The following is a 20,243-nucleotide window of genomic DNA, read 5'->3' on the forward strand; positions in this document are numbered from 1 at the left end:
CTGGAAGAATCAGATCAGCCCATGATTGAATTGCGGAGCAAACTTGATGGGCCAAATGGCTTACTTCTGCTGCTCTATCTTATGGTCTTATGATTATTTGAATAACTAGATTAATGATCATAAACTTTAAATTAACTTATTACTTACAGGTTGGTTGTTTTTCAGCCATTCAACTTCTGGAGTAGGATCTCCTGATATCTCACAAGTAAATGTCACATTTTGACCTTCATTGACGTTTTGGGATTTGGGCTGCACAATGAACTTTGGGGCATTTGATTCTTTTTGCTTAATTGTTAAATCAAACTGACATTTAACTATTCCATGCTCAGTTTTTGCTTCACAGGTGATTGTGCCTTCATCTTTGAAACCAATGGTTTTGATAGTTAAAGTGTGGTCTCTTCCAGATACGCCATATCGATAGTCTTCCGAATTAGCAAGCTCATTACCATTCGCAATCCATTTCACACTGGAAGCACTTGGTATGTTGGCTTTAAGTATAGCCTTTTGACCATCAGTTGCTGTAATTTGTACACGTGTGGCTGTTATCTCTGTGGATGATGTTTTAAATTCCTTTTTCACAATTTGTTCCTGAACTACCTCAGTTTTTCCATATGATTTTGCTACAGCTTTTTTCTCAGTAGCTATTTTTGATTCAGCTAATTTGGTCACTTTGTTGAAAATGTTTTTGAAAACTTGACCAACAAAAGAAAAGGTTGTTTTGGAAACACCTCCTTCACCAGTGATTTCACAAGTATATTCCCCTTCGTCAGTTTCATTAATTCCGTGGATACTTAAGGTGTAGACACCATCAGCAGCATATTTCAATTTGTAGTGACTGTTTTCTCTTATTTTACATCCATCCTTAAACCAAGTTAATTCTTTCACATTCAGAGCTGTGCTTTCAACTGCACATGTCAGCTTTACAGAACCGTCATCAGAAACTTCGGCTTTCAATCCTTGAGAGATCTTAGGTGGGGCAATTGTAGGAATAGGTAGAGACTTATCTTTTGAAAAGGAAGTTAATGGTTCTGGTGATTTGACCCTCTTAGAAGTTTTTGTTGCCTCTGAAGACTTGAAATGAGGTTCAGGAGACTTTACCATTGGATGTGCCACAACACCCAGCTCCTTTACTCCAGCTTTTCGGATAGTCAGAGTAAAGTGCGCTTCTTGCTTTCCTTCAGAATTTTCTACTACCACTGTATAGCTTCCTTCATCAGATGATTGAACTGATGTAATTGTAAAGGTAGAATTAAATTGTGTTGTAACAATGAGTGAACGTTTGGAAGAAGTAATTACTCTTCCAGCATGCATCCATGTCACAGTGGGCGTTGGCTCACCATCAATGTCGCAGGAAAATCTAACAGACTCTCCCTCTGCCACCGTAACTGATCGCGGTTTTGTTAGTATTTTGGCAGGAAGGGTTCTTCTAGATGCACGAACTGCCCTTTCCTTCGAAGTATAGAGCCCAGAGCTGACCGACTCTCTTATTTCTGATTCTTCTCTTTTAGATTCTTTTACCTCTTCAAGTTCAGCAGTTTTTCTAATTGTAGATATTTGGTAAAAATCAGTTCTTGTCAGTTCAGGTACAAGCGATTTTGGTGCTTCCTCATCTTTACGGCGAGGCAAGTAGGTAAAGTAGTCACCTCCTGTGATATCCAATGTTGCATAGTCAGAGGCCTCTCCTTTGTAATTGGAACAAACAACACGATAGGTTCCACTATCTTCAACTTGGCAATCCCGAATTTCCAGTGTTAGGACACCAGTCATATCAGTAAAATGATACTTATCACCCTCTTGAATTTCTTTACCATTGTGGTACCAACTAACATCAGCTCTTGGCTTGGACAGAATATTTAATGTAAATCTTGTTTTTTGTCCACATGGGATACGGTGAGAACGCATTCTCAAAGTTATACGTGGACCATGGTCAAGGCTGAAAGGCTCTTGAGTAATAACTTCATATTTCCCTTCTGATGTCCTTTTAGATTTTAAAGCAGTTTTCATTGACTCATATCGTGAAAATATGTCAAATCTAGCAGTCCTTTCAAAGCGAGAAAGTGAGCTCTCCCGAGACACTGGACTGGGTGACCTAGGACGGGTTCTCTCAGGTGTGGGTGATCGTCTTTCTAAACCTTCACTTTCAAGTTCTGTAGGATGTGGTCGAGATCTGATCAGTTCAGAAACAGGTCGCATCAATTCAATGTAAGTTGGGGAGAGTGATCTTCTCCTCCTAAGAAGCCTTGAGACAGGTGGGGATTCTGTAGGGACATATTCCTTAATCTCAACGGCTGCTGCTTCTTCTTCTTCTTCTGATCTTGTTACAAATATCTTTCTTCCTCGTTTACTTTTGATCCTTGCTTTTTCCTCAAGCTCCATGTACTCAAGTTCTTTTTGATAGGCAGACAATCTCTGGGATGTAGCAACTGATCGAAGGAGTTCTTCATCTTCCCTATCTTCCATTATTCTTTGTCTTTGCTTTGGGGGTTTATAAACAACCTTGTCATGCCTTTGCCTGAGGTCTATAAAGCTTGGACCAGCTTCATATTTGGAAGGAATATGGTATTTCTGGTAGCCGGCATATTTTTCCTTCTCTTGTGCTGTAGTTAACTGTGTCCTTTGCTGAAGAGCAGATAATTCAAAACGAGGAGGGCTACGGCTTGGAGGTGATGCAGAAAATCCCAGTTCAAGCTCATCCTCAAGACGTAGTCTTTCTTCTTCTATTCTTTTCATTGAGAGATAGTCATCAACAGGTAGAAGTAAGTCCTCATCTGACAAATCACCGAGTGATCGCCTTCTTGGTCTGTAATAAATCTCGTACTCAGGGGATGGGGTGCGCCTTCGAGCTGGTCTAACAGTTTCCAGATCATCTTGTGACATTTTTGGAATTCGCCATTTGGGCTTATACTGATCAGTAAAGCGTGGCAAAGGCATAACATAAAACTGCTCCCATCTTGAAAGACGAATTCGTTTTGGTCGTTTTGTTACAATTCTTTCCAATGGTCCTGGCACTTCATATTGATCTCGTAATTTCCTATACCATTTCATGTCTGATAATGGCACAAACTGTTTGATATCTTGATCTTCTTCAATTACCCTTGCTTCATGAACTCGAGGTTCTGGAATATCATAAGGCATTCGAAGTTTCTTTTCTTTTTTCTTTACGACCTCCGAAATTTCATATTCACCTTTGACGTTCTTGGTACTGACTGCTGGTTTGTACATTATTGCAGCTTCTTGCAAAGCTTGTTTTGCTACTGCTGTCAATGGAACAGCTTCAACATTTGCAAGTATTTCTGCCATCCTTATGGTTTTGTCAATTTGTTTCTGAACATGCTGCTGCCGTTCCTCCTCACTCCTATATTGACGTTTGACATACGTCATGCGTTCAACTTTTAGATATGCTTGGCAACTTGCAGATCCAGCACTGTTGGTAGCAGTAAGTCTGTAAACACCAGAGTCCTCTGGTAAGGTATCCCTTATATGCAAAACATAGTAGTCCAGACCTTCATGTACAATTTCAATATTTGGACCTAATGCCAAAGTTTGTCCATCTTTCTCCCATTTCAGAACGGGCACTGGAGTGCCAGACACTCTGCACTCAAAGCGAATGCTCTGACCTTCCATACATTCTGCATTTGCCAACAAACGTTTAAACATTGGTCTCAAGGTACTGTCTGCTGCAGGTGGGTGAGGTACCACAGTTAGTCTGGCTTTGCAGCTATCTTCACCGTATCTATTGCGAGCTACAACTGTGTATTCAGCATCATCATCAGTCGTTAACTTGTGAATGATTAGTTGATAGAGACCTTTATCTGATATAAAAGTATATTTTGTCTCATTTTCATCAGGCTTAATCTTTTGTCCAGATTTCAACCAAGTTACTCTTGGTTCAGGGTGAACAGTTATAGTAACACCAAATCTGACATCTTCTCCAATGTACGCTGTTCGGTTGTACAAAGGTAAAGTAAATTCCGGTGGCTTTTCAAGGAGTCTCATAGCATCCACCTTGCGCTTTACTCTCTTTACTGTACGTTGCATAAAGTATTTACGAATATCTCTTACGCCACTCACAAATAATTCAGCATAGGAACTGTCTTCACCATAATCATTTACAATTTTACACCTGTAAGTACCATCATCAGTTTTGTTTATGTCTTTAACATACATTGTTGCCAGACCATCTTGATAGGTGATTTCATATTTGTCACTGGACTCAAGTTGTCTGACACCAAAGTACCAGGTGACTTCAGTAGATTGATCATAGTTTTCTATTCTGCAGGAATATTTAACATGACCGCCTTCTTCAGCAGAAGCATGCATAATCTGTCCAGCAAGCGGACCAATTTCAATTGAAGAGATTTTAGCTTTAGCAACCGTAACTCCCCTTTGAGCTCTAACAGCTCCACCTGAAGAAATTCGAGCAACAGAAACAACATAGTTCATTTCCCTCTTTATTAGGGTCTGATAGTATCTTCTGTGCTTCAAAGTCTTAATTACTTTGGTGCTCATATTTTCTGTCTTCTGTTTTAGCCATGGATGTTCAAGAGCATCAGCAGCTGTCATCCGAGCCTTCCGTTCTTTGACTAACAGGCGATCAATGAAGTCAAGAGCTTCTGTGGTGATGTCCTTGAAAGCTTCATCCTCAAAACTGTACTCTGCTCTAATAATGTTATCAATAACTTGTTGGTTTGTTTCGGCAATAAATGGATTGAGACCGCTAAGTAGTACATACACAAGTGTACCTACTGACCACATGTCTGTAGCTGCATTGACCACATCATGCTGATGTAGTTCAGGTGCTGCATACTCAGAGGCAGTGAACTGGATCCTCATGTGATCACCTGGCGTGAGTGGTCTGGCCTGTCCAAGTTCAATAATCTTAATGAAAGAGCTCTTTCTTGTGGTGTAGATTATATTCTCTGGTTTGATGTCAAAATGACCTATATTCTGACTATGTAGAAATTCCAATGCTTCACAAATTTGGCGAGTGTAGATAATGACTTCCCTTTCAGTTAGTTCAAAATTAGTTGTATTAATGCGCTCAAATATGTCAAGACCTGAAATAAACTCAAATATCATGACCAATTCTTCAAGGCTCTCAAATGATTCATGTAGACAAAGGATATTTTTGTGACGAGCAATATTGAGAATGTCAATCTCTTTCTTCACCAATACCTGATCAGCACCTTTTATTTTCACAAACTTCGCCAAGTATGTTTTCTTGTTGGTGTTTTGAATACAACGATGAACAATACTAAATTGTCCACGTCCTAGCTCTTCAGCAAATGTATAGCGGGTATGAAGTTCTTTAATAGTGGAATGATCAGCTTTGCCTTTAGTAACTGTCACTGATTCATCAACCTCTTCGTCATAGTTCAGAACTCTTGTCTTATCTTCTTTTGTGACTATTGGATCAGTTGGCTCTGATGGCTGGCTCTGTCCAAACTTGTTTTCAGCAATCACACGGAATTGGTAGCTAGTCTTTCCAAAGAGATTGATGACAGTGTAATGTGTATCACGTGACTGTGCTACACGAATCCACATCTCTGATGTTGTTGCGCATTTCTCAATAATGTAGTTAATTACTTTACTTCCACCGTCATTAGCTGGTGGACTCCACGTTAAAACAACAGAATCACGTGTAATGTCACTGACTTTAAGTCCTCTTGGCATGTCAGGTACATCTGCTACATCTAGTTCAACTGTTTTTTGATCTATGCCAAATCTGTTCTTTGCGCACACAACGTAGAAACCAGCATCTTTCATGTCAACTCCATTAGGGAACACCAAAGATGTAAAAGATCTAGTTACAATTACTTGATAGTGACCATTATTATCAATGAGATCTTGTCCCTTCTGCCATGTAATTACTGGATCAGGTCTTCCACTGAAAGGAATTTTGATGCTTATAATTTCACCGCGGAGAGCATGAACTGCACCCATGCCTTCCAGATGTTTGGGTAATTGAATCTTGGCAGGAACTAAAAACAAAAAGAAAATTTTAAATGTAGATACTGAAAGGTAGAAAGTGAATGTAAAACTGTGAACAATGTGGCTGAAATTAATCTTGGACAGCAGTGCAAAACTAGGAGCAGTGAAATGAAACCTTATTTTTACAACCATGTAATGATATTTCTCCAATTCATTTCTATGGGAAAAATAATGGAAAACAAAATCAGACAGCTTTAAAAGGAATTATCCATTCGCAATGCCCATTCTGGACAACTCCTTAAACTAATTACATCCTAGATGTATTTAGAAATATTAAACAATGTTTATGTAAGTTTGCATGATACATACCGTCAACATCTAAAGATACTGTTGATGAAATGGAACCACCTTGATTGATCGCTCTGACTTGATATATAGTTGCGTCATCTCCTGTGACACTAGAAATTACAAGTTGATGGTAGCCTCCCTTGAATTCCTGGATTTTTATCTTTTCGCCATCAGGTTCAATTTCCTTTCCTTGTTTAAACCACTTCACAATAGGTTTGGGATTACCAGTAACCTTGCAAACAAATGTAGCATTGCTCTTATATTTCACACTTAAATTGCGAATTTCTTCTTTAAACTGTGGTGCCTTGATAGGTACATCGCACATTGGAACAACAGAATCAGAAATTTCACTCCAGTCACTCTCGCCACCAAGATTTTCACATTTAACACGGAACTCATACTCCAAGCCTTCAATAAGGCCTTTCACTGTGTAAGCTGTTTCGTGTATTTCATCAGTTGTTACAGCCATCCATTTATTCTGCTTTTTCTCTCGTTTTTCAAGGTAATAATTTCTGATCTTTGCGCCGCCATCACTGGCAGGAGGTCTCCATGAAACCACACATGAATCCTTTGTAACAGCAGCTATAGTAGGTTTGGGTGGACTTCCTGGCTTTTCTGTAGACAGAAGTAAGTGAAATATATTACGTTTTAGAATCGTAATACATCATTATACTAGGAACAACTTAATTTATGTAGACACTTACCATATGGACTCTTGATGATGACAACAGAGGAAACTTCCAATGGTTTACTGACACCAAACTGATTTTGAGCAGAGACACGGAAGTAGTAGCCAGCATTGTCAATGAGATTTCCAATTCTACAAGATGTGCCAGCAATAGCAGAGGACACCAGATGCCATTGTTCACCTTCCTTGGCTTCGCATTTTTCTACAATGTAATTGGTAACCATTGCACCTCCATCATCAAGTGGTGGCTTCCAACTGATTACTGCAGAATTCTTCAGCAAAGTATCAATTTCTATTGGTCCTTCTGGCATATCCGGCTTATCTGTATACAGAAAGTATTAGATATTTTATTTTCATGTAAAAACACTTACCATTAGTTTTAATTGAACAAATAATATGCACTATTAAATATGATTACCTTGGATTTCTACATTAAATGTTGTATCAATTGTTCCAAATGAATTGCTGAGCTGCACTCTGTATTTTCCAGCATGGTTCTTTCGATGAATATTCCTCACAACAAGATGAGTGTAATGCTCTGTGTTTTCTATTGAAATATTTTCTGAATCAGACAAAAGTTTCTTTTCATGGAACCAACGAATAGCAGGTACTGGACGGCCAATGTATACAACATGGATACGAAGACTTGTACCAACGCTTACAACGTACAGCTCTTTTCGTGGAAATCCTGGATGGAATTGTGGAGCAGCTTCAAGCAATACGTTACCACTGACTTCTGTTTCGCCAGCATCATTAGTAGCTTTGCAGGTATACAGTCCTTCATCATCTTGATCATCAGTTAAAATGGTGATTGAATGATTACGGCCATCTGAACTCATTTTGTACTTGCGGCTTTGATGCACCTCCTTTCCAAAATGGTACCACTTAATTTCTGGAAGTGGTCTACCAATTATCTGACAAGTCAGTTTGGCAGGTTCACCCAACTTGGCAACAACCTCTGCAATTTCTTGTTTAACACTTGGTTCTTCCCCAGCTGTTGACAAAGAAGAGGAAACAAGTGAGTTTTTTGTAATGACACAAAAATCATATTATTTGAATTAAAGTATAAAAAAGTAATACACACAAGTCAATTTAGTCTTTATTGCCATAAAGGTTCTACGAGGTCTGCCGATTCCTGTCTCATTCTCTGCAAACACTCTGAATTCATATTCTGTGGCTTCCAGAAGACCGCCTTGTGTAAACTGTCTGTCTTTTATTCGCTCCTTACTGCATTTTTTCCAAGCACTATCACCAGATTGGCGATACTCAACCCAGTAACCAATAATTTCCTTGCCACCATCACATTCTGGACGATCCCACTCAATGGAGATGCTATCTTTCGTGACAGAAATTATCGTAATCTCTCCAGGTTGGCTTGGTTTATCTGTGGAAATATATTTACTTATTAAAATCTAGTAATTGTGTCATATTTGAAATCACACTATTTTAAATTCCATATTCGTGTAATGTATTAATGTAGATTGAATGATACATACCAAAAGGATCCTTGCATTGAACAACATCAGATGGTGGGCTTGGTTCACCAAGACCAATATCATTCTGTGCTAAAATACGGAACTGGTATTCAGCATCTGGAAGCAGCCCAGAAACAGTGTACATTGTTGTGGTAATATGAGTCTTGTTATGCCGCACCCATTTATCTGTGGTAGACTCTTTGCGATCGATAAAATACCCAGTAATACGCGATCCACCATCATCCTTTGGTCTTGACCAGCAAAGGGTGACTGAACTCTTGGTGACATCCAGTATTTCTGGAGGATTGCTTGGAGGCTCTGGTGGATCTAGATTAACCATTGTGAATTAATAATCACGGCAAAATTTAAATAAGTTCAAAATAAAAATATATTTTTACTTAAGGTTACTACGAACAGTATTATACTTACTTAGTGCTGTTTTTGGTACAACTGGCTCCTCTGACTTCAGAGATTTACTGATACCAAATTGGTTTTCAGCAGAAACACGGAAGTGGTATTCAACACTTTCTTTCAAGCCTCTGACAGTAACAGAAGTCTCCTTTACTTGAGAATCAACAGTGTACCAGGCAGTTTTGGATACTTCTCGTCTCTCAACAATATATCCAATGATATCAGATCCACTGTCATCAGTAGATGGTCTCCAACTTACTCTAACCGAACGAGCTTGAATATCATCAAATTCAAGTGGACCTTGTGGGGGATCAGGACTGCCAATCACTCTCACCTTAATGTATACTGTCTTTTTGCCACATTTATTTTCAAGAACAAGGTCATATGTGCCTGAATCTTCTCTGACTGATTCCTTTATCACAAGTTCAGTGTGGGTATCAGAAGTTGCAATCATTGCACGCTTGCTAATATCACGACCTTCTTTTGTCCATTTGCAGACAGGAATAGGTTTGCCTTTAATGGGCACTGTTAGTTTGATGGCTCCACCTTGTCTAACAATTAGCCCTTCAAGGTATTGATGATCAAGTTCAAAATCAGGATACTCTGTAAGAAAAAAGTAATTAAGTTTTATTTTAAAAAGTAAGTGAACAATATAGCGATATTACCCACCAGCTGGGTTTACCTATTAGCTATAAATTTACTGGCCCCATCTGTACTTCAATCAATGAGAGCTCAATGATACAAAGCTTGTATCTGCCTGGCAAAATAAAAGGTAAAGATAACAGGTACAGGGAACCTTGGTTTTCAAGAAATATTGAGGCTCAGGTTAAGGAAAACAAAAGAGGTGCATAGCAGGTATAGGCAAGTAGGAACAAATTAGGTACTTATGAAGTAAAAGAAATGCAAGAAACACTTAAAGAAATCATGAGGGCTAAACGAAGGCACGAGGTTGCCCTAGCAGACAAGATGAAGGCGAATCCTAAGGATATGTTAAGAGCAAAGGAATTGCAAGGGTCAAAATTGGTCCTCTAGAAGGTCAGATTGGTAATCTAGGCAAGGAGACATAAGAGATGGGAGAGGTCTCAAATGCATTTGTATTTACTCAGGAGATGGACACCGAGCCCATAGAAGTGAGACAGAAGAGCAGTGAGATCATGGACCCTATACAGATTACAGAGGAGGACGTGCTTGCTGTCTTGGGTCAAACTAGGGTACACAAATCCCCAAAAAAGGTGTTCCGTCAGACCCTGTTGGAGACAATTTCAGAAATTGCTGGGGTCCTAGCAGAGATATTTAAATCATCCTTAATGACAGGTGAGGTACTGGAGGATTAGAGGATAGCTAATGCTGTTCTGTTTTTTAAGAAAGGTGCTAAAAATAAGCCAGGAAATTATAGGCCGGTGAGCCAGACATGAGTGGTGGGAAGGTTATAGGAAGGTATTATAAGAGACCAGATGTATGAGTATTTGGACAGACATGGACTGATTAGGGATGGTCAGCATAGCTTTGTGCGTGGTTAGCTCATGTCTAACTAATCTTATAAAGTTTTTCGAGGAAGTTATTAGGAAAGTTGATGAAGGTAAGGCAGTGGATGTTGCCCAAATAGACTTAAGTAAGGCATTTGACAAGGTCCTGCATAGAAGGTTGGTCAAGAAGGTTCAGTCGTTTGGCATTCAAGATGAGATAGTAAACTGGATTAGACTTTGGCTTTGTGGGAGAAGCCAGAGAATAGTAGTAGATGGTTGCCCCTCTGACTGGAGACCCGTAACCAGTGGAGTGCTGCAGGGATTGGTGCTAGGTCTGTTGCTGTTGTTCATCTATAACTGGATCAGCAAATTTGTGGATGACACCAAGGGCTGGGGTGTAGTGGACAGCAACAAAGACTATCAAAGCTTGCAGCAGGATCTTGACCAGCTGGAAAAATGGGCTGAAAAATGGCAGACTGTATTTAATACAGACAAATGCAAGATGTTGCACTTCAGTAGGACCAACCAGGCTAGGCCTTAGCCAGTGAATGGTAAGGCAGTGATGAGTGTAGTAGAACAAAGGGATCTGGGAATACAGGTCCATAATTAATTTAAAATGGTGCACAGGAAGTCATAAAAGCTTTTAGCATATTGGCCTTCATGAATCAAAGTATTGAATACAAGAGATGGGATGTTATGTTGAAGTTGTATAAGACAATGAGGCATAATTTGGAGTACTGTGTGCAGTTTGGGCCACTTATCTACAGGAAACATGTAAACAATATTGAAAGAGCACAAAGAAAAATTTATGAGTTATAACGACATGAATCATAAGGGAAGATTGAATAGGTTAGGACTTTATTCCTAGGAACATAGAAGATTAAGGGGAGATTTGACATAGGTGTATAAAATTATGAGGGATATAGATAGGGTAAATGCAAGCAGGATTTTCCTATTGATGATGGCTGGAACTACAAATAAAGGTCATGGGTTATGGGTGAAAAGTGAAAATTTTAAGGGGACCATGAGAGAAAACTTCTTCACTCAGATGATTGCGAGAGTATGGAATGAGCAGCCACAGCAAGTGGTGCATGAAAGCCCGATTTCAATGTTTAAGAGAAGTCCAGATAAGTACATTGATGGTAGAGGTGTGGAGTGGTATGGTATGGTTGCAGGTTGATGGGAGTAGGCAGTTTAAATGGTTTGGCATAGACTAGAAGGACCAAAGGGCCTGTTCCTGTGCTGTACTTTTCTATGATTGTATGATTTACTGATGGTCTAACAGGATTAAACTGAATCATTGCATTGAAAGGTAGAGGTTGTCTTTCATATTAATAAATGCCTGACAAATGTGAATTTCTCTTTGTAATTCAACAGACTTGGCTGATTACAAAACATAAAAACTTTAACATTTCTCACCGAGCATTTCAGTCACTTTAACAGTTCCTGGAACATCAGCTGGCTCACCAGGACCACCAGCATTAACTGCTTTAACACGGAACCTATACTCAGCACCCTGTGGCATGTGAGTCAGGGTGTATTCACAGATCTTTGTTGGCGTTGTGTTGCACTTAGTCCATTCATACTGATCAACTTTCTGCATCTCAATAAGGTAGCCTGTGACCTTGGAGCCACCTTCCTCTTCTGGAGGACTCCAGGCAACAGATATTGATGTTCTAGTTGTGTCTGTAACTCTTGGATTCTGTGGTTTCCCAGGTGGATCTATAGAAACAGTAAATAAAATTAGCCATACAAATTTTAATGTAAGCAGTATAATTAAAATACATTTACAAATGATACTCAGTTAATTCAAATAATGTCCAGCTGAGGTAACTGAATGTTAAGGTTTGGTCCATGGTTTGTGTTAGTTGATTTGTTAAGTTTACTACTGGCCATGGATAAAGATTCAGCTCTTTTTGTCTAGTGAAGAAACAATCAGGTAGGACATCTATTCCTTGACTGCTATTTAGTGACTCCTAATAGAGGTGTATATAGAATACCTTGTCAATATAGTTTGAGGTTTTCCATCAGATAGTGTTACTTAGAGGCAATGCAAACAAATTTCATCTGACACTTTTGTGACCACAAACAATTTTACCAGAGATATGTAGTTAAAAATCTTAACCTATAGATTTTCATGTTTAGAAATTAACATTTAAGTTAACACATTACCTATTGGATCCATGGCAACTGCAGATTTGGAAGGCCTGCTAGGTTTGCTAGCCCCCCTAGCATTCACAGCAGTCACACGATGTTCATATTCTAATCCTTCTATGAGTCCAGTGGAACGGTACCTAGTCATCGTCACGAGCACTTTGTTGACTCTCACCCATCGATCAGCCCTTAGCTCTTTGCGCTCAATGATGTAACCAGTAATGGGTGAACCACCATCTTCAATGGGTGATTCCCAGGTAATTGTCATACCATCACGAGAGAAATCAAATACATGAGGTGTACCAGTGGGGTCAGGCACATCTGTAGAGAAAATTATGTATAAAATTATCATCCAGTATTTCATAAAGAAATCCTTATAAAATATTCTTTGAAAAGTATTATTAAACTTTGGTGATTGTAAGAATTCTATTGTTTAAGAAAAAGTGTATTCTCAAATAATTTGTCTAATATTGTAATCAGTGATATTCTTTTATTTATTAATATTTCTGAAATAGTTATCCATTATAAAAGTCAATGGAATGAGATTTATAAATTGATCTTTACAAAAAGTAATCCATATTTTAATATTCTGGCCTTTAATTATTGGTGAAATGCTCCAAGTTTGCACTTACTAATGGCACTCTTGCATTCCACAATGCTAGACTGTAAGAACGATCCAATGCCAAAACGGTTTGTGGCAGCAACACGGAATACATATTCAGTGCCTTCAGTTAACCTCATAAACTTGAATGTATTCCTGGTTACAGATTCAGACACTGACAGCCATCCTGGGCGATGAGCATCACGTTGTTCCACAACATAACCACTGATGGCTGCACCACCATCTTTCTCTGGTGGTTCCCAACTGATGGTTACAGTGGTGGCATCGACTTCATCAATTTTAATTGAGCCACTAGGTGGTCCTGGTTTATCTGTAAATTAATTAATACATTTATGCAAGACTTAAAAATATAATCGTACTGCCATGGGTAATTGATTGCCACATTTGTAATAATTTTATATAGAATTTGGAAGAAAAAATCTTACCAAGAATGATTACTTTGATGGATTCGGTGATAGTTCCAGCAACATTTTTTAGTTCTAGCATGTAGTCACCAGTATCATCTATGGTAGTTTCTCGTATAGTAAGATTGATTACCTTGGCAGATCTTTCTATTTTGGTGCGATCATTTTCTTTAATTTTGGTACCTTCAAAGAACCATGATGCACTAGGAGGTGGACGTCCACTAATTGGAATAGATAATTCGATAGGCCTACCAGCATGTACGGTGACAGTTCTTTGAGTAATGCCTGCCAAATCGATCGTTGGCATCACTGTTGGAAAAAGGATACAAAGCAGTCAGGGGGGAGGGGTTAAGGGGAGGGGGTAAGGGTTATATACATTGTTTTTTCATACTTTGTAATCATTTAAAAATGCAATAAAAAATTATTAAAAAAAAAAGAATAAGATAATTTATGGAAAATTATTGTTGCATTCAAAATATATTTCATATTAGTTCTTAAGAACTAAGATGTAAATAATGATACCTACCCTTTTGATCTTGCACAGTAACAGCAGTTACAATCTCTCTTGGTTCACTGACACCTTTGTTATTCTGGGCCCTGACTCTGAACAGATACTGCTCAGATTCATTTAGGGAGATTATAGTATGCTCAAATACTGTGTGTTTTAGAGTTGCAACTTTCATCCACCTTTCTGTGCCAGCCTTGCAAGCTTCAATGACATAACCAGTCAGTCTGCTACCTCCATCGTGCAGTGGTTTTTCCCAGGCCAGTGTGACTGTAGATTTTGTGACATCAATTACATTCAACTTCTGTGGGACCATCGGAACTTCTGAAACCAGTACTGCATCAGTGGTTTCACAAGGCTCACCGACACCATAGATATTTTCAGGTGATACTCTGAAATAATACATTGTACCCTCTGCAAGTCCAGTTATTCTATAAATTGTCTTGCTGCACTTAATTGTCACAGTCTTGAATGCTCTCATAGCAGCTTCTCGTCTCTCAATTATATAATTGTTGATTGGGGCTCCGCCATCAATCATTGGAACATCCCATGTGATGACAACAGAATCTCTTGAGACTTCCTTCACTTTAACAGCACCAGGTGGGCCCGGTGTATCTGAGAATAGAGAAGTATGTTTTGAGAACTTTTGCTATTTCTTAAGAGTCTTGGAAAAGTCATTAATGAAACAGAAGTTTGAAAATATCTTGTTTTACATACCATATACTTTGACAACTATAGTAGCTGACTTCTTGCCTGAAGGATTTTCAGCCTCAATGGTGTATTTGCCTGCATCATAACGATTTACCTTGTCAATTACAAGCAACGTGTAAGAATCTGTTGTATCAATAAAACCACGACTGTAGAGGTCAATGCCTGGTTTACTCCAAGTTAACACTGGAGTAGGTCGACCCGCCACTGACACCATTAAGCGGAGTGAGCCACCAGCTCTAACAGTGACTGTCTTTTTGAGATCATCTGCAAGTTCAAGGTCTGGCATTTCTGGAAAAATAAAATGAAATAGAGGTTAATATCAACTTGCAATCAACCAGCAATAAAATCCTCAAGATATTCTAAACCTTCATTGAAAAAAATCTTTCTGAGGAATAAAAAAAATTGTCAGTTTAGATTCCTTAAACACAGTTAAAGATAGGCATACTTCAAGTACTGGCTATTGATGTTCTATTCCGAAATTAAAGGCACCTTTTCAGAAAAGTGTGGATGATCATAAGGTAATTGAATTGTCTCTTTAATAGCACTTACCTATTCTTTCTACTGCTTCAATTACAGCAGATGATTCACTGTATTCACTAGCTCCATTAATATTGGCAGAAGCAACTCTAAAGAAGTACTTCTTGTTGGTGTTAAGACCTGTAATGGTATATTCCGTATTTCGTATGTAGTCTGTAGTATGTGCTCTATACCACTGTTCCATACTTTCCTCTTTCATTTCGAGAATGTATCCAATAATATCAGAACCACCATCATACATGGGTTTTGTCCATGCTATACTGATACTGTGTTTGGTTGTATCTACAACTCTTGGTACCGAAGGTACTCCAGGTGTATCTATAATATAATTTAAATAGATTATGTTCAGAGGTAATTGTAAAGATTTACACTTATAAGAAACTAAAGAAAATAAGACACTTACATGTGGGTTCTTTGCAAAGGATGTATTGAGATGATTCACTTGGCTCACTGTTACCAGCTGCATTTACTGCTGAAACACGGAACTGGTATTCACAACCCTCCATCAGATTTGTAATCTTGAGTCTTGTATCATAAATAGTAAAGTCTTTGTTGACGCGAGTCCAACGTACACTACGTTTTTCACGTTTATCCACAAGATAATTACTAATTTCTGCTCCACCATCAGTTTCAGGTTTCAACCACTGGATAATGATGTGTTCTTTTCCAACTGTAACAACCTCTGGTTCTCCAGGTGGTGATGGAATAGCTGTTTAAAACAATTGTAATGTTAATAATGATTTTGCTACTGCATTACCAAGATTAATAATTCTCTGAAAATGAATAAAGAATCATCACATAATACTTACTGTATGATTTTCTGGCTACAACTGCTTCAGACTCCAAAGGCACACCAGGTCCAAACTTATTAACAGCTCTCACTCTAAAAATGTATTCGTTGTTCTTTATAAGTCTTGTAACAACAGTGGAAAGAGCCATGCATTCAGCTTCAACGATTACCCAGTTAAGTCTGCTCGTCTCACGTCTCTCTACAATATAGTGTGTAATCTCTGCACCGCCATCTTCCTTTGGCATATTCCATGACAAAGTACACTTCTCTTCAGTTAACCTGCTGATGCTAAGTGCACCCTCACAGGGTCCTGGTGAATCTAGATAGAGGTTGGAACATAAAAATTAGAATGCATATATAGCCAATATTATACATTGTTAGTTAAATATATTTCAAAAATTACATATTTATAACAGAAAACATACCTAGCACTTTAACATTTACAGACACAGTCTTAGCTCCACTTGGATTTTTCACAGTGAGTGTATATTTTCCAGTGTCATTTCTGTCACAGAACTTGATAATGGCAACTGCACGCTTGTTAGTGTACTGTAGAGATATTTTCTCACAAAGCTCTAGTTCTTTGTTTCCTTTAGACCAATAGACCTTAGGATCAGGTTTCCCACCAATGAAAGCATCAAGCACCAAGTCTGATCCGGCCCTTATGGTAATAATTTCTCCAAGTAACCGACTGTCCAATTCAGCTTTAGGAGGTACTGTAAATAAAAATAAAAAGCAATGAAAAAGATGTCTTTGCATCAGTAAGAAGTTGATTGATATATGCTATATGTTATGACACCAGCATACCATATTCATCTTTGCATGTGACTGGTCCAGTAGATTCAGATGGTATACTAATGACTCCAGTTGCATTCTTAGCTAAAACACGGAATTCATAAACCTCCGATTCACTTAGTCCTGTAACAGTGTAGAAGGTATCGGAGACAGTGGTGTAGTTGCACTTCAGCCAGCGGCCGTCACCAGCTTCATTATAGGGCTTGCGTTCCACAATGTATCCAACAATCTTACTTCCACCATCGTGGAATGGTACAGTCCATTTCAGTGAAACTGAAGACCTGTTAACATCCGTTACCTCTGGTTGACCTGGAGGATCTTTATACATTTAGACAAAAGGAAAATTAAATTTCAATTGAAATCTGAAAGTATTTACAAATATATAAATTATATTATTTCTTTTCTTAAACTGTTGATCTTACCAACAGGATTCTGAGCCATTACTAGTCTCGAAGCTTCACTTGCTTTACTCAAGCCAGCCGCATTCATTGCATAAACTCTAAACTGGTATTCCAAGCCTTCCACGAGAGTAGATATTTTGTAATGGCAATCAATGCATAGTATTTTATTCTCTTTCACCCAGAGAATGCTGTTGCGTTCTTTCTTTTCAATCCAGTAGCCTGTAACTTTGCTGCCACCATCATGATATGGATCTTCCCATTGGATAGACATGGCATTAGCAGATACAAAGTTCACGATTGGCCTGGTTGGAGGGCTTGGTGGAACTACAGTATATAGAAATAATACAATTAATAAGTTTTCTGCAGTTTCTTTATTTAACTTGCCTTATCAATGGAATGTTTTAGTTTTTGACTTACCAAATGGATGTTCAGCAACCACAGGTTTTGATTCCAATGGTTTGCTGACACCAAATCTGTTTTCTGCACAAACTCGGAAAGTGTATTCCATGTACTTGGCCAGATGTGTAGCTTTAATTTGGGTGCGTTTTACACTGGAATTGATGAGCTGCCATGCTGTGGTGCCAGATTCACGCTTTTCTACAATATAGTTGGTGATATCAGCACCACCATCATCTTCAGGCTCTGCCCATGACAAAACACATGAATCTGCAGAAACAGACGAGATGCTCAAAGGTCCAGTAACCGGGCCTGGTCGACCAATAACATTGACAGTTACAGCAAAGGTCTTGATTCCTGCTGTGTTTTCAAGTGTTAAGTAATATTTCCCTGAGTCACCTCTCATAGAGTCCTTCACAGTCAACGTAGTTCTCTCTTTTGTTGTATTGATACTGACCCTATCAGTTTCCTTTAGTCTCATCTCCTCAAGCTTCCACATTACTTTAGGTGCAGGACGTCCACTAATAGGTACGTCTATAGTAAACGTAGTTCCTGATTTGCAGACGATTGTTTGATTGGTGATTCCAGATAAATCTGCTTTGGGCTCTATCTGTGGTTCTTTAATAATGACAGATGAAAATGCTTCCCTTGGTTCACTGAAGCCAGCATTATTTTTTGCTCTGACACGGAATTCATACTCTGTGTTTTCAACAAGTCCATCAATCTGAAGTGTAAGGAGTTTGGTTTGACCACCTTCAACCCAGTGATCTGAACTTTTTTGTTTCATCTCCACTTTATACCCAATGATTTGACTGCCACCGTCATGCTCTGGTTTCATCCAAGCCAAGATTACAGAGGTTCTGCCCGTATCGACAATATCTAGTCTCTTTGGTGGTGCTGGCTCCTCAGTGGCTACTATAGGCTCATTCATTTCATATGGTACACCAAGGCCATATTCATTTTCTGCCGTGACCCGGAAGAAGTAAGGCACTCCTGCAAGGTCTTGCACTCTGCAGATCTGTCGGGTGCACTTGCTACTGACTTCTTGCCAGCTGAGCCTACTGGCTTCGCGCTTCTCAACTACATAATGATGGATACGTGAACCTCCATCGTGAACAGGAGCATCCCACATCAAAGTAATTGCACCTTGAGTGACATCTTTGAATGTAATTGGTCCTGGTGGACCTGGAGAGTCTTGTACTTTAACAGTGAAAGTAATAGACTTGCTACCATTGCTGTTTTCTACAGTAAGAGTATACTTTCCAGCATCATATCTATTGCAGTTCTCTATTGTTAAAGTGCTGTTTGTGTCTGTGGTGTTAATATGAACATGTACACCAATGGATGAATCTGCTTTTTGCCAAGTGGCAACAGGAACTGGCCTACCTTGGAAGGCAACACGTAGCTGCATTGTACTGCCAGCTCGAACAATATGAATTTGTTTGAAACTGGCATCAGTCTCAATTTCTGGTGATGTTAACCTATCTATAGCTAATACTGGAGCAGAAATTTCACAACTTTCTCCTTTTCCCGCACCATTAACAGCAGAGACACGGAACTTGTACTCTTCACCAGATTCCAATTCAGTAATTGTGTATTTGGTATTGACACAAGCTTCTACATTAACTTTGTACCAATCTCCAAGACTAGCCTTGCACATTTCAATTATATAGCCAATAATTTCCATGCCTCCATCAAAGACAGGCCGAGCCCATTCCAAACTTACAGATGTCTTGGTTGTATCTGTGACTCTGACAATGGTAGGTGCACTTGGTGGGTTTACTGGCTCCCTACATTTAATAAGTCTAGAAACATCACTTGAAGGGCCCACCCCAGCATTATTTTCAGCCATGACACGGAATTCATATTCATTTCCTTCTGTGAGGTTAGCCACTTTATATCGGTTTTCAGTAATTGGTCTTTTGCTGGAAACTTTGACCCAGCGCAGACTCTTCTTCTCACGCCGTTCAAGGATGTAATGCAGAATTTCGTTCCCTCCATCTGATTTTGGTCTTGACCAGGTAAGAGTAATAGTTTCTCCTGAAACATGAGTTGGTTCTGGTATACCTGGTGCATCAGGCACAGCTGTAAACAAAAGAAAAGTTAACTAATTAGAACTGGTTTGACAGATGAGAACTAATAAATAAGTACTTCCAATTGATTGCCAATCGAGTAGAATGACAATTAGAAATTCTGAAACACACGTACTATATTGTATCTGTGCAATAACTGGCTCTGAATCGAGTGGTCTGCCAACGCCAAATTTGTTGACGGCTGAAATTCGGAATTGGTACTCATTGCCCTTAATTAACTTGGTGATCGTGTATGAACAGGCTTCGCACTCATCAGTGACCAATGCCCACGTAAGTCGACTTGTCTCACGTTTCTCTATTACATAATTGCTAATGACAGCACAGCCATCATTATCTGGTGGAATCCACCACAATGTAAGTTTCTCTCCAGTAATGTTGGTAAATCGAATAGGTCCAACCGGTGGTCCAGGAGTGTCTGAACAAAATCAGAAATGTTAGTGCTCCAGGAAGTGAACAAAAATATTCAACACACTAAAATATTAAAATGAGAAATTAAAAGAGGAATATAAGTTGTTA

The 20,243-nt window shown here is 38.9% G+C and overlaps 1 protein-coding gene across 1 annotated transcript in view; it reads right to left on the minus strand.

Moving 5' to 3' along the window:
• ttn.1 (titin, tandem duplicate 1) overlaps positions 1-20,243 on the minus strand; it is a 324,448-nt gene that overhangs the window by 10,300 nt on the left and 293,905 nt on the right. The window contains 21 exon segments of the mRNA XM_059968782.1: positions 148-5,981; positions 6,301-6,894; positions 6,984-7,289; positions 7,386-7,961; positions 8,052-8,351; positions 8,464-8,769; positions 8,872-9,456; positions 11,739-12,041; positions 12,492-12,794; positions 13,106-13,405; positions 13,521-13,808; positions 14,026-14,619; positions 14,722-15,003; positions 15,265-15,570; positions 15,656-15,961; positions 16,062-16,361; positions 16,468-16,758; positions 16,850-17,155; positions 17,260-17,562; positions 17,656-19,719; positions 19,843-20,142. Of these exon segments, the coding sequence (XP_059824765.1) occupies positions 148-5,981; positions 6,301-6,894; positions 6,984-7,289; positions 7,386-7,961; positions 8,052-8,351; positions 8,464-8,769; positions 8,872-9,456; positions 11,739-12,041; positions 12,492-12,794; positions 13,106-13,405; positions 13,521-13,808; positions 14,026-14,619; positions 14,722-15,003; positions 15,265-15,570; positions 15,656-15,961; positions 16,062-16,361; positions 16,468-16,758; positions 16,850-17,155; positions 17,260-17,562; positions 17,656-19,719; positions 19,843-20,142 (14,747 nt within the window).

Source organism: Hypanus sabinus, chromosome 4, assembly GCF_030144855.1.
Source record: "Hypanus sabinus isolate sHypSab1 chromosome 4, sHypSab1.hap1, whole genome shotgun sequence".
In the NCBI taxonomy this organism is placed as follows: domain Eukaryota; kingdom Metazoa; phylum Chordata; class Chondrichthyes; order Myliobatiformes; family Dasyatidae; genus Hypanus; species Hypanus sabinus.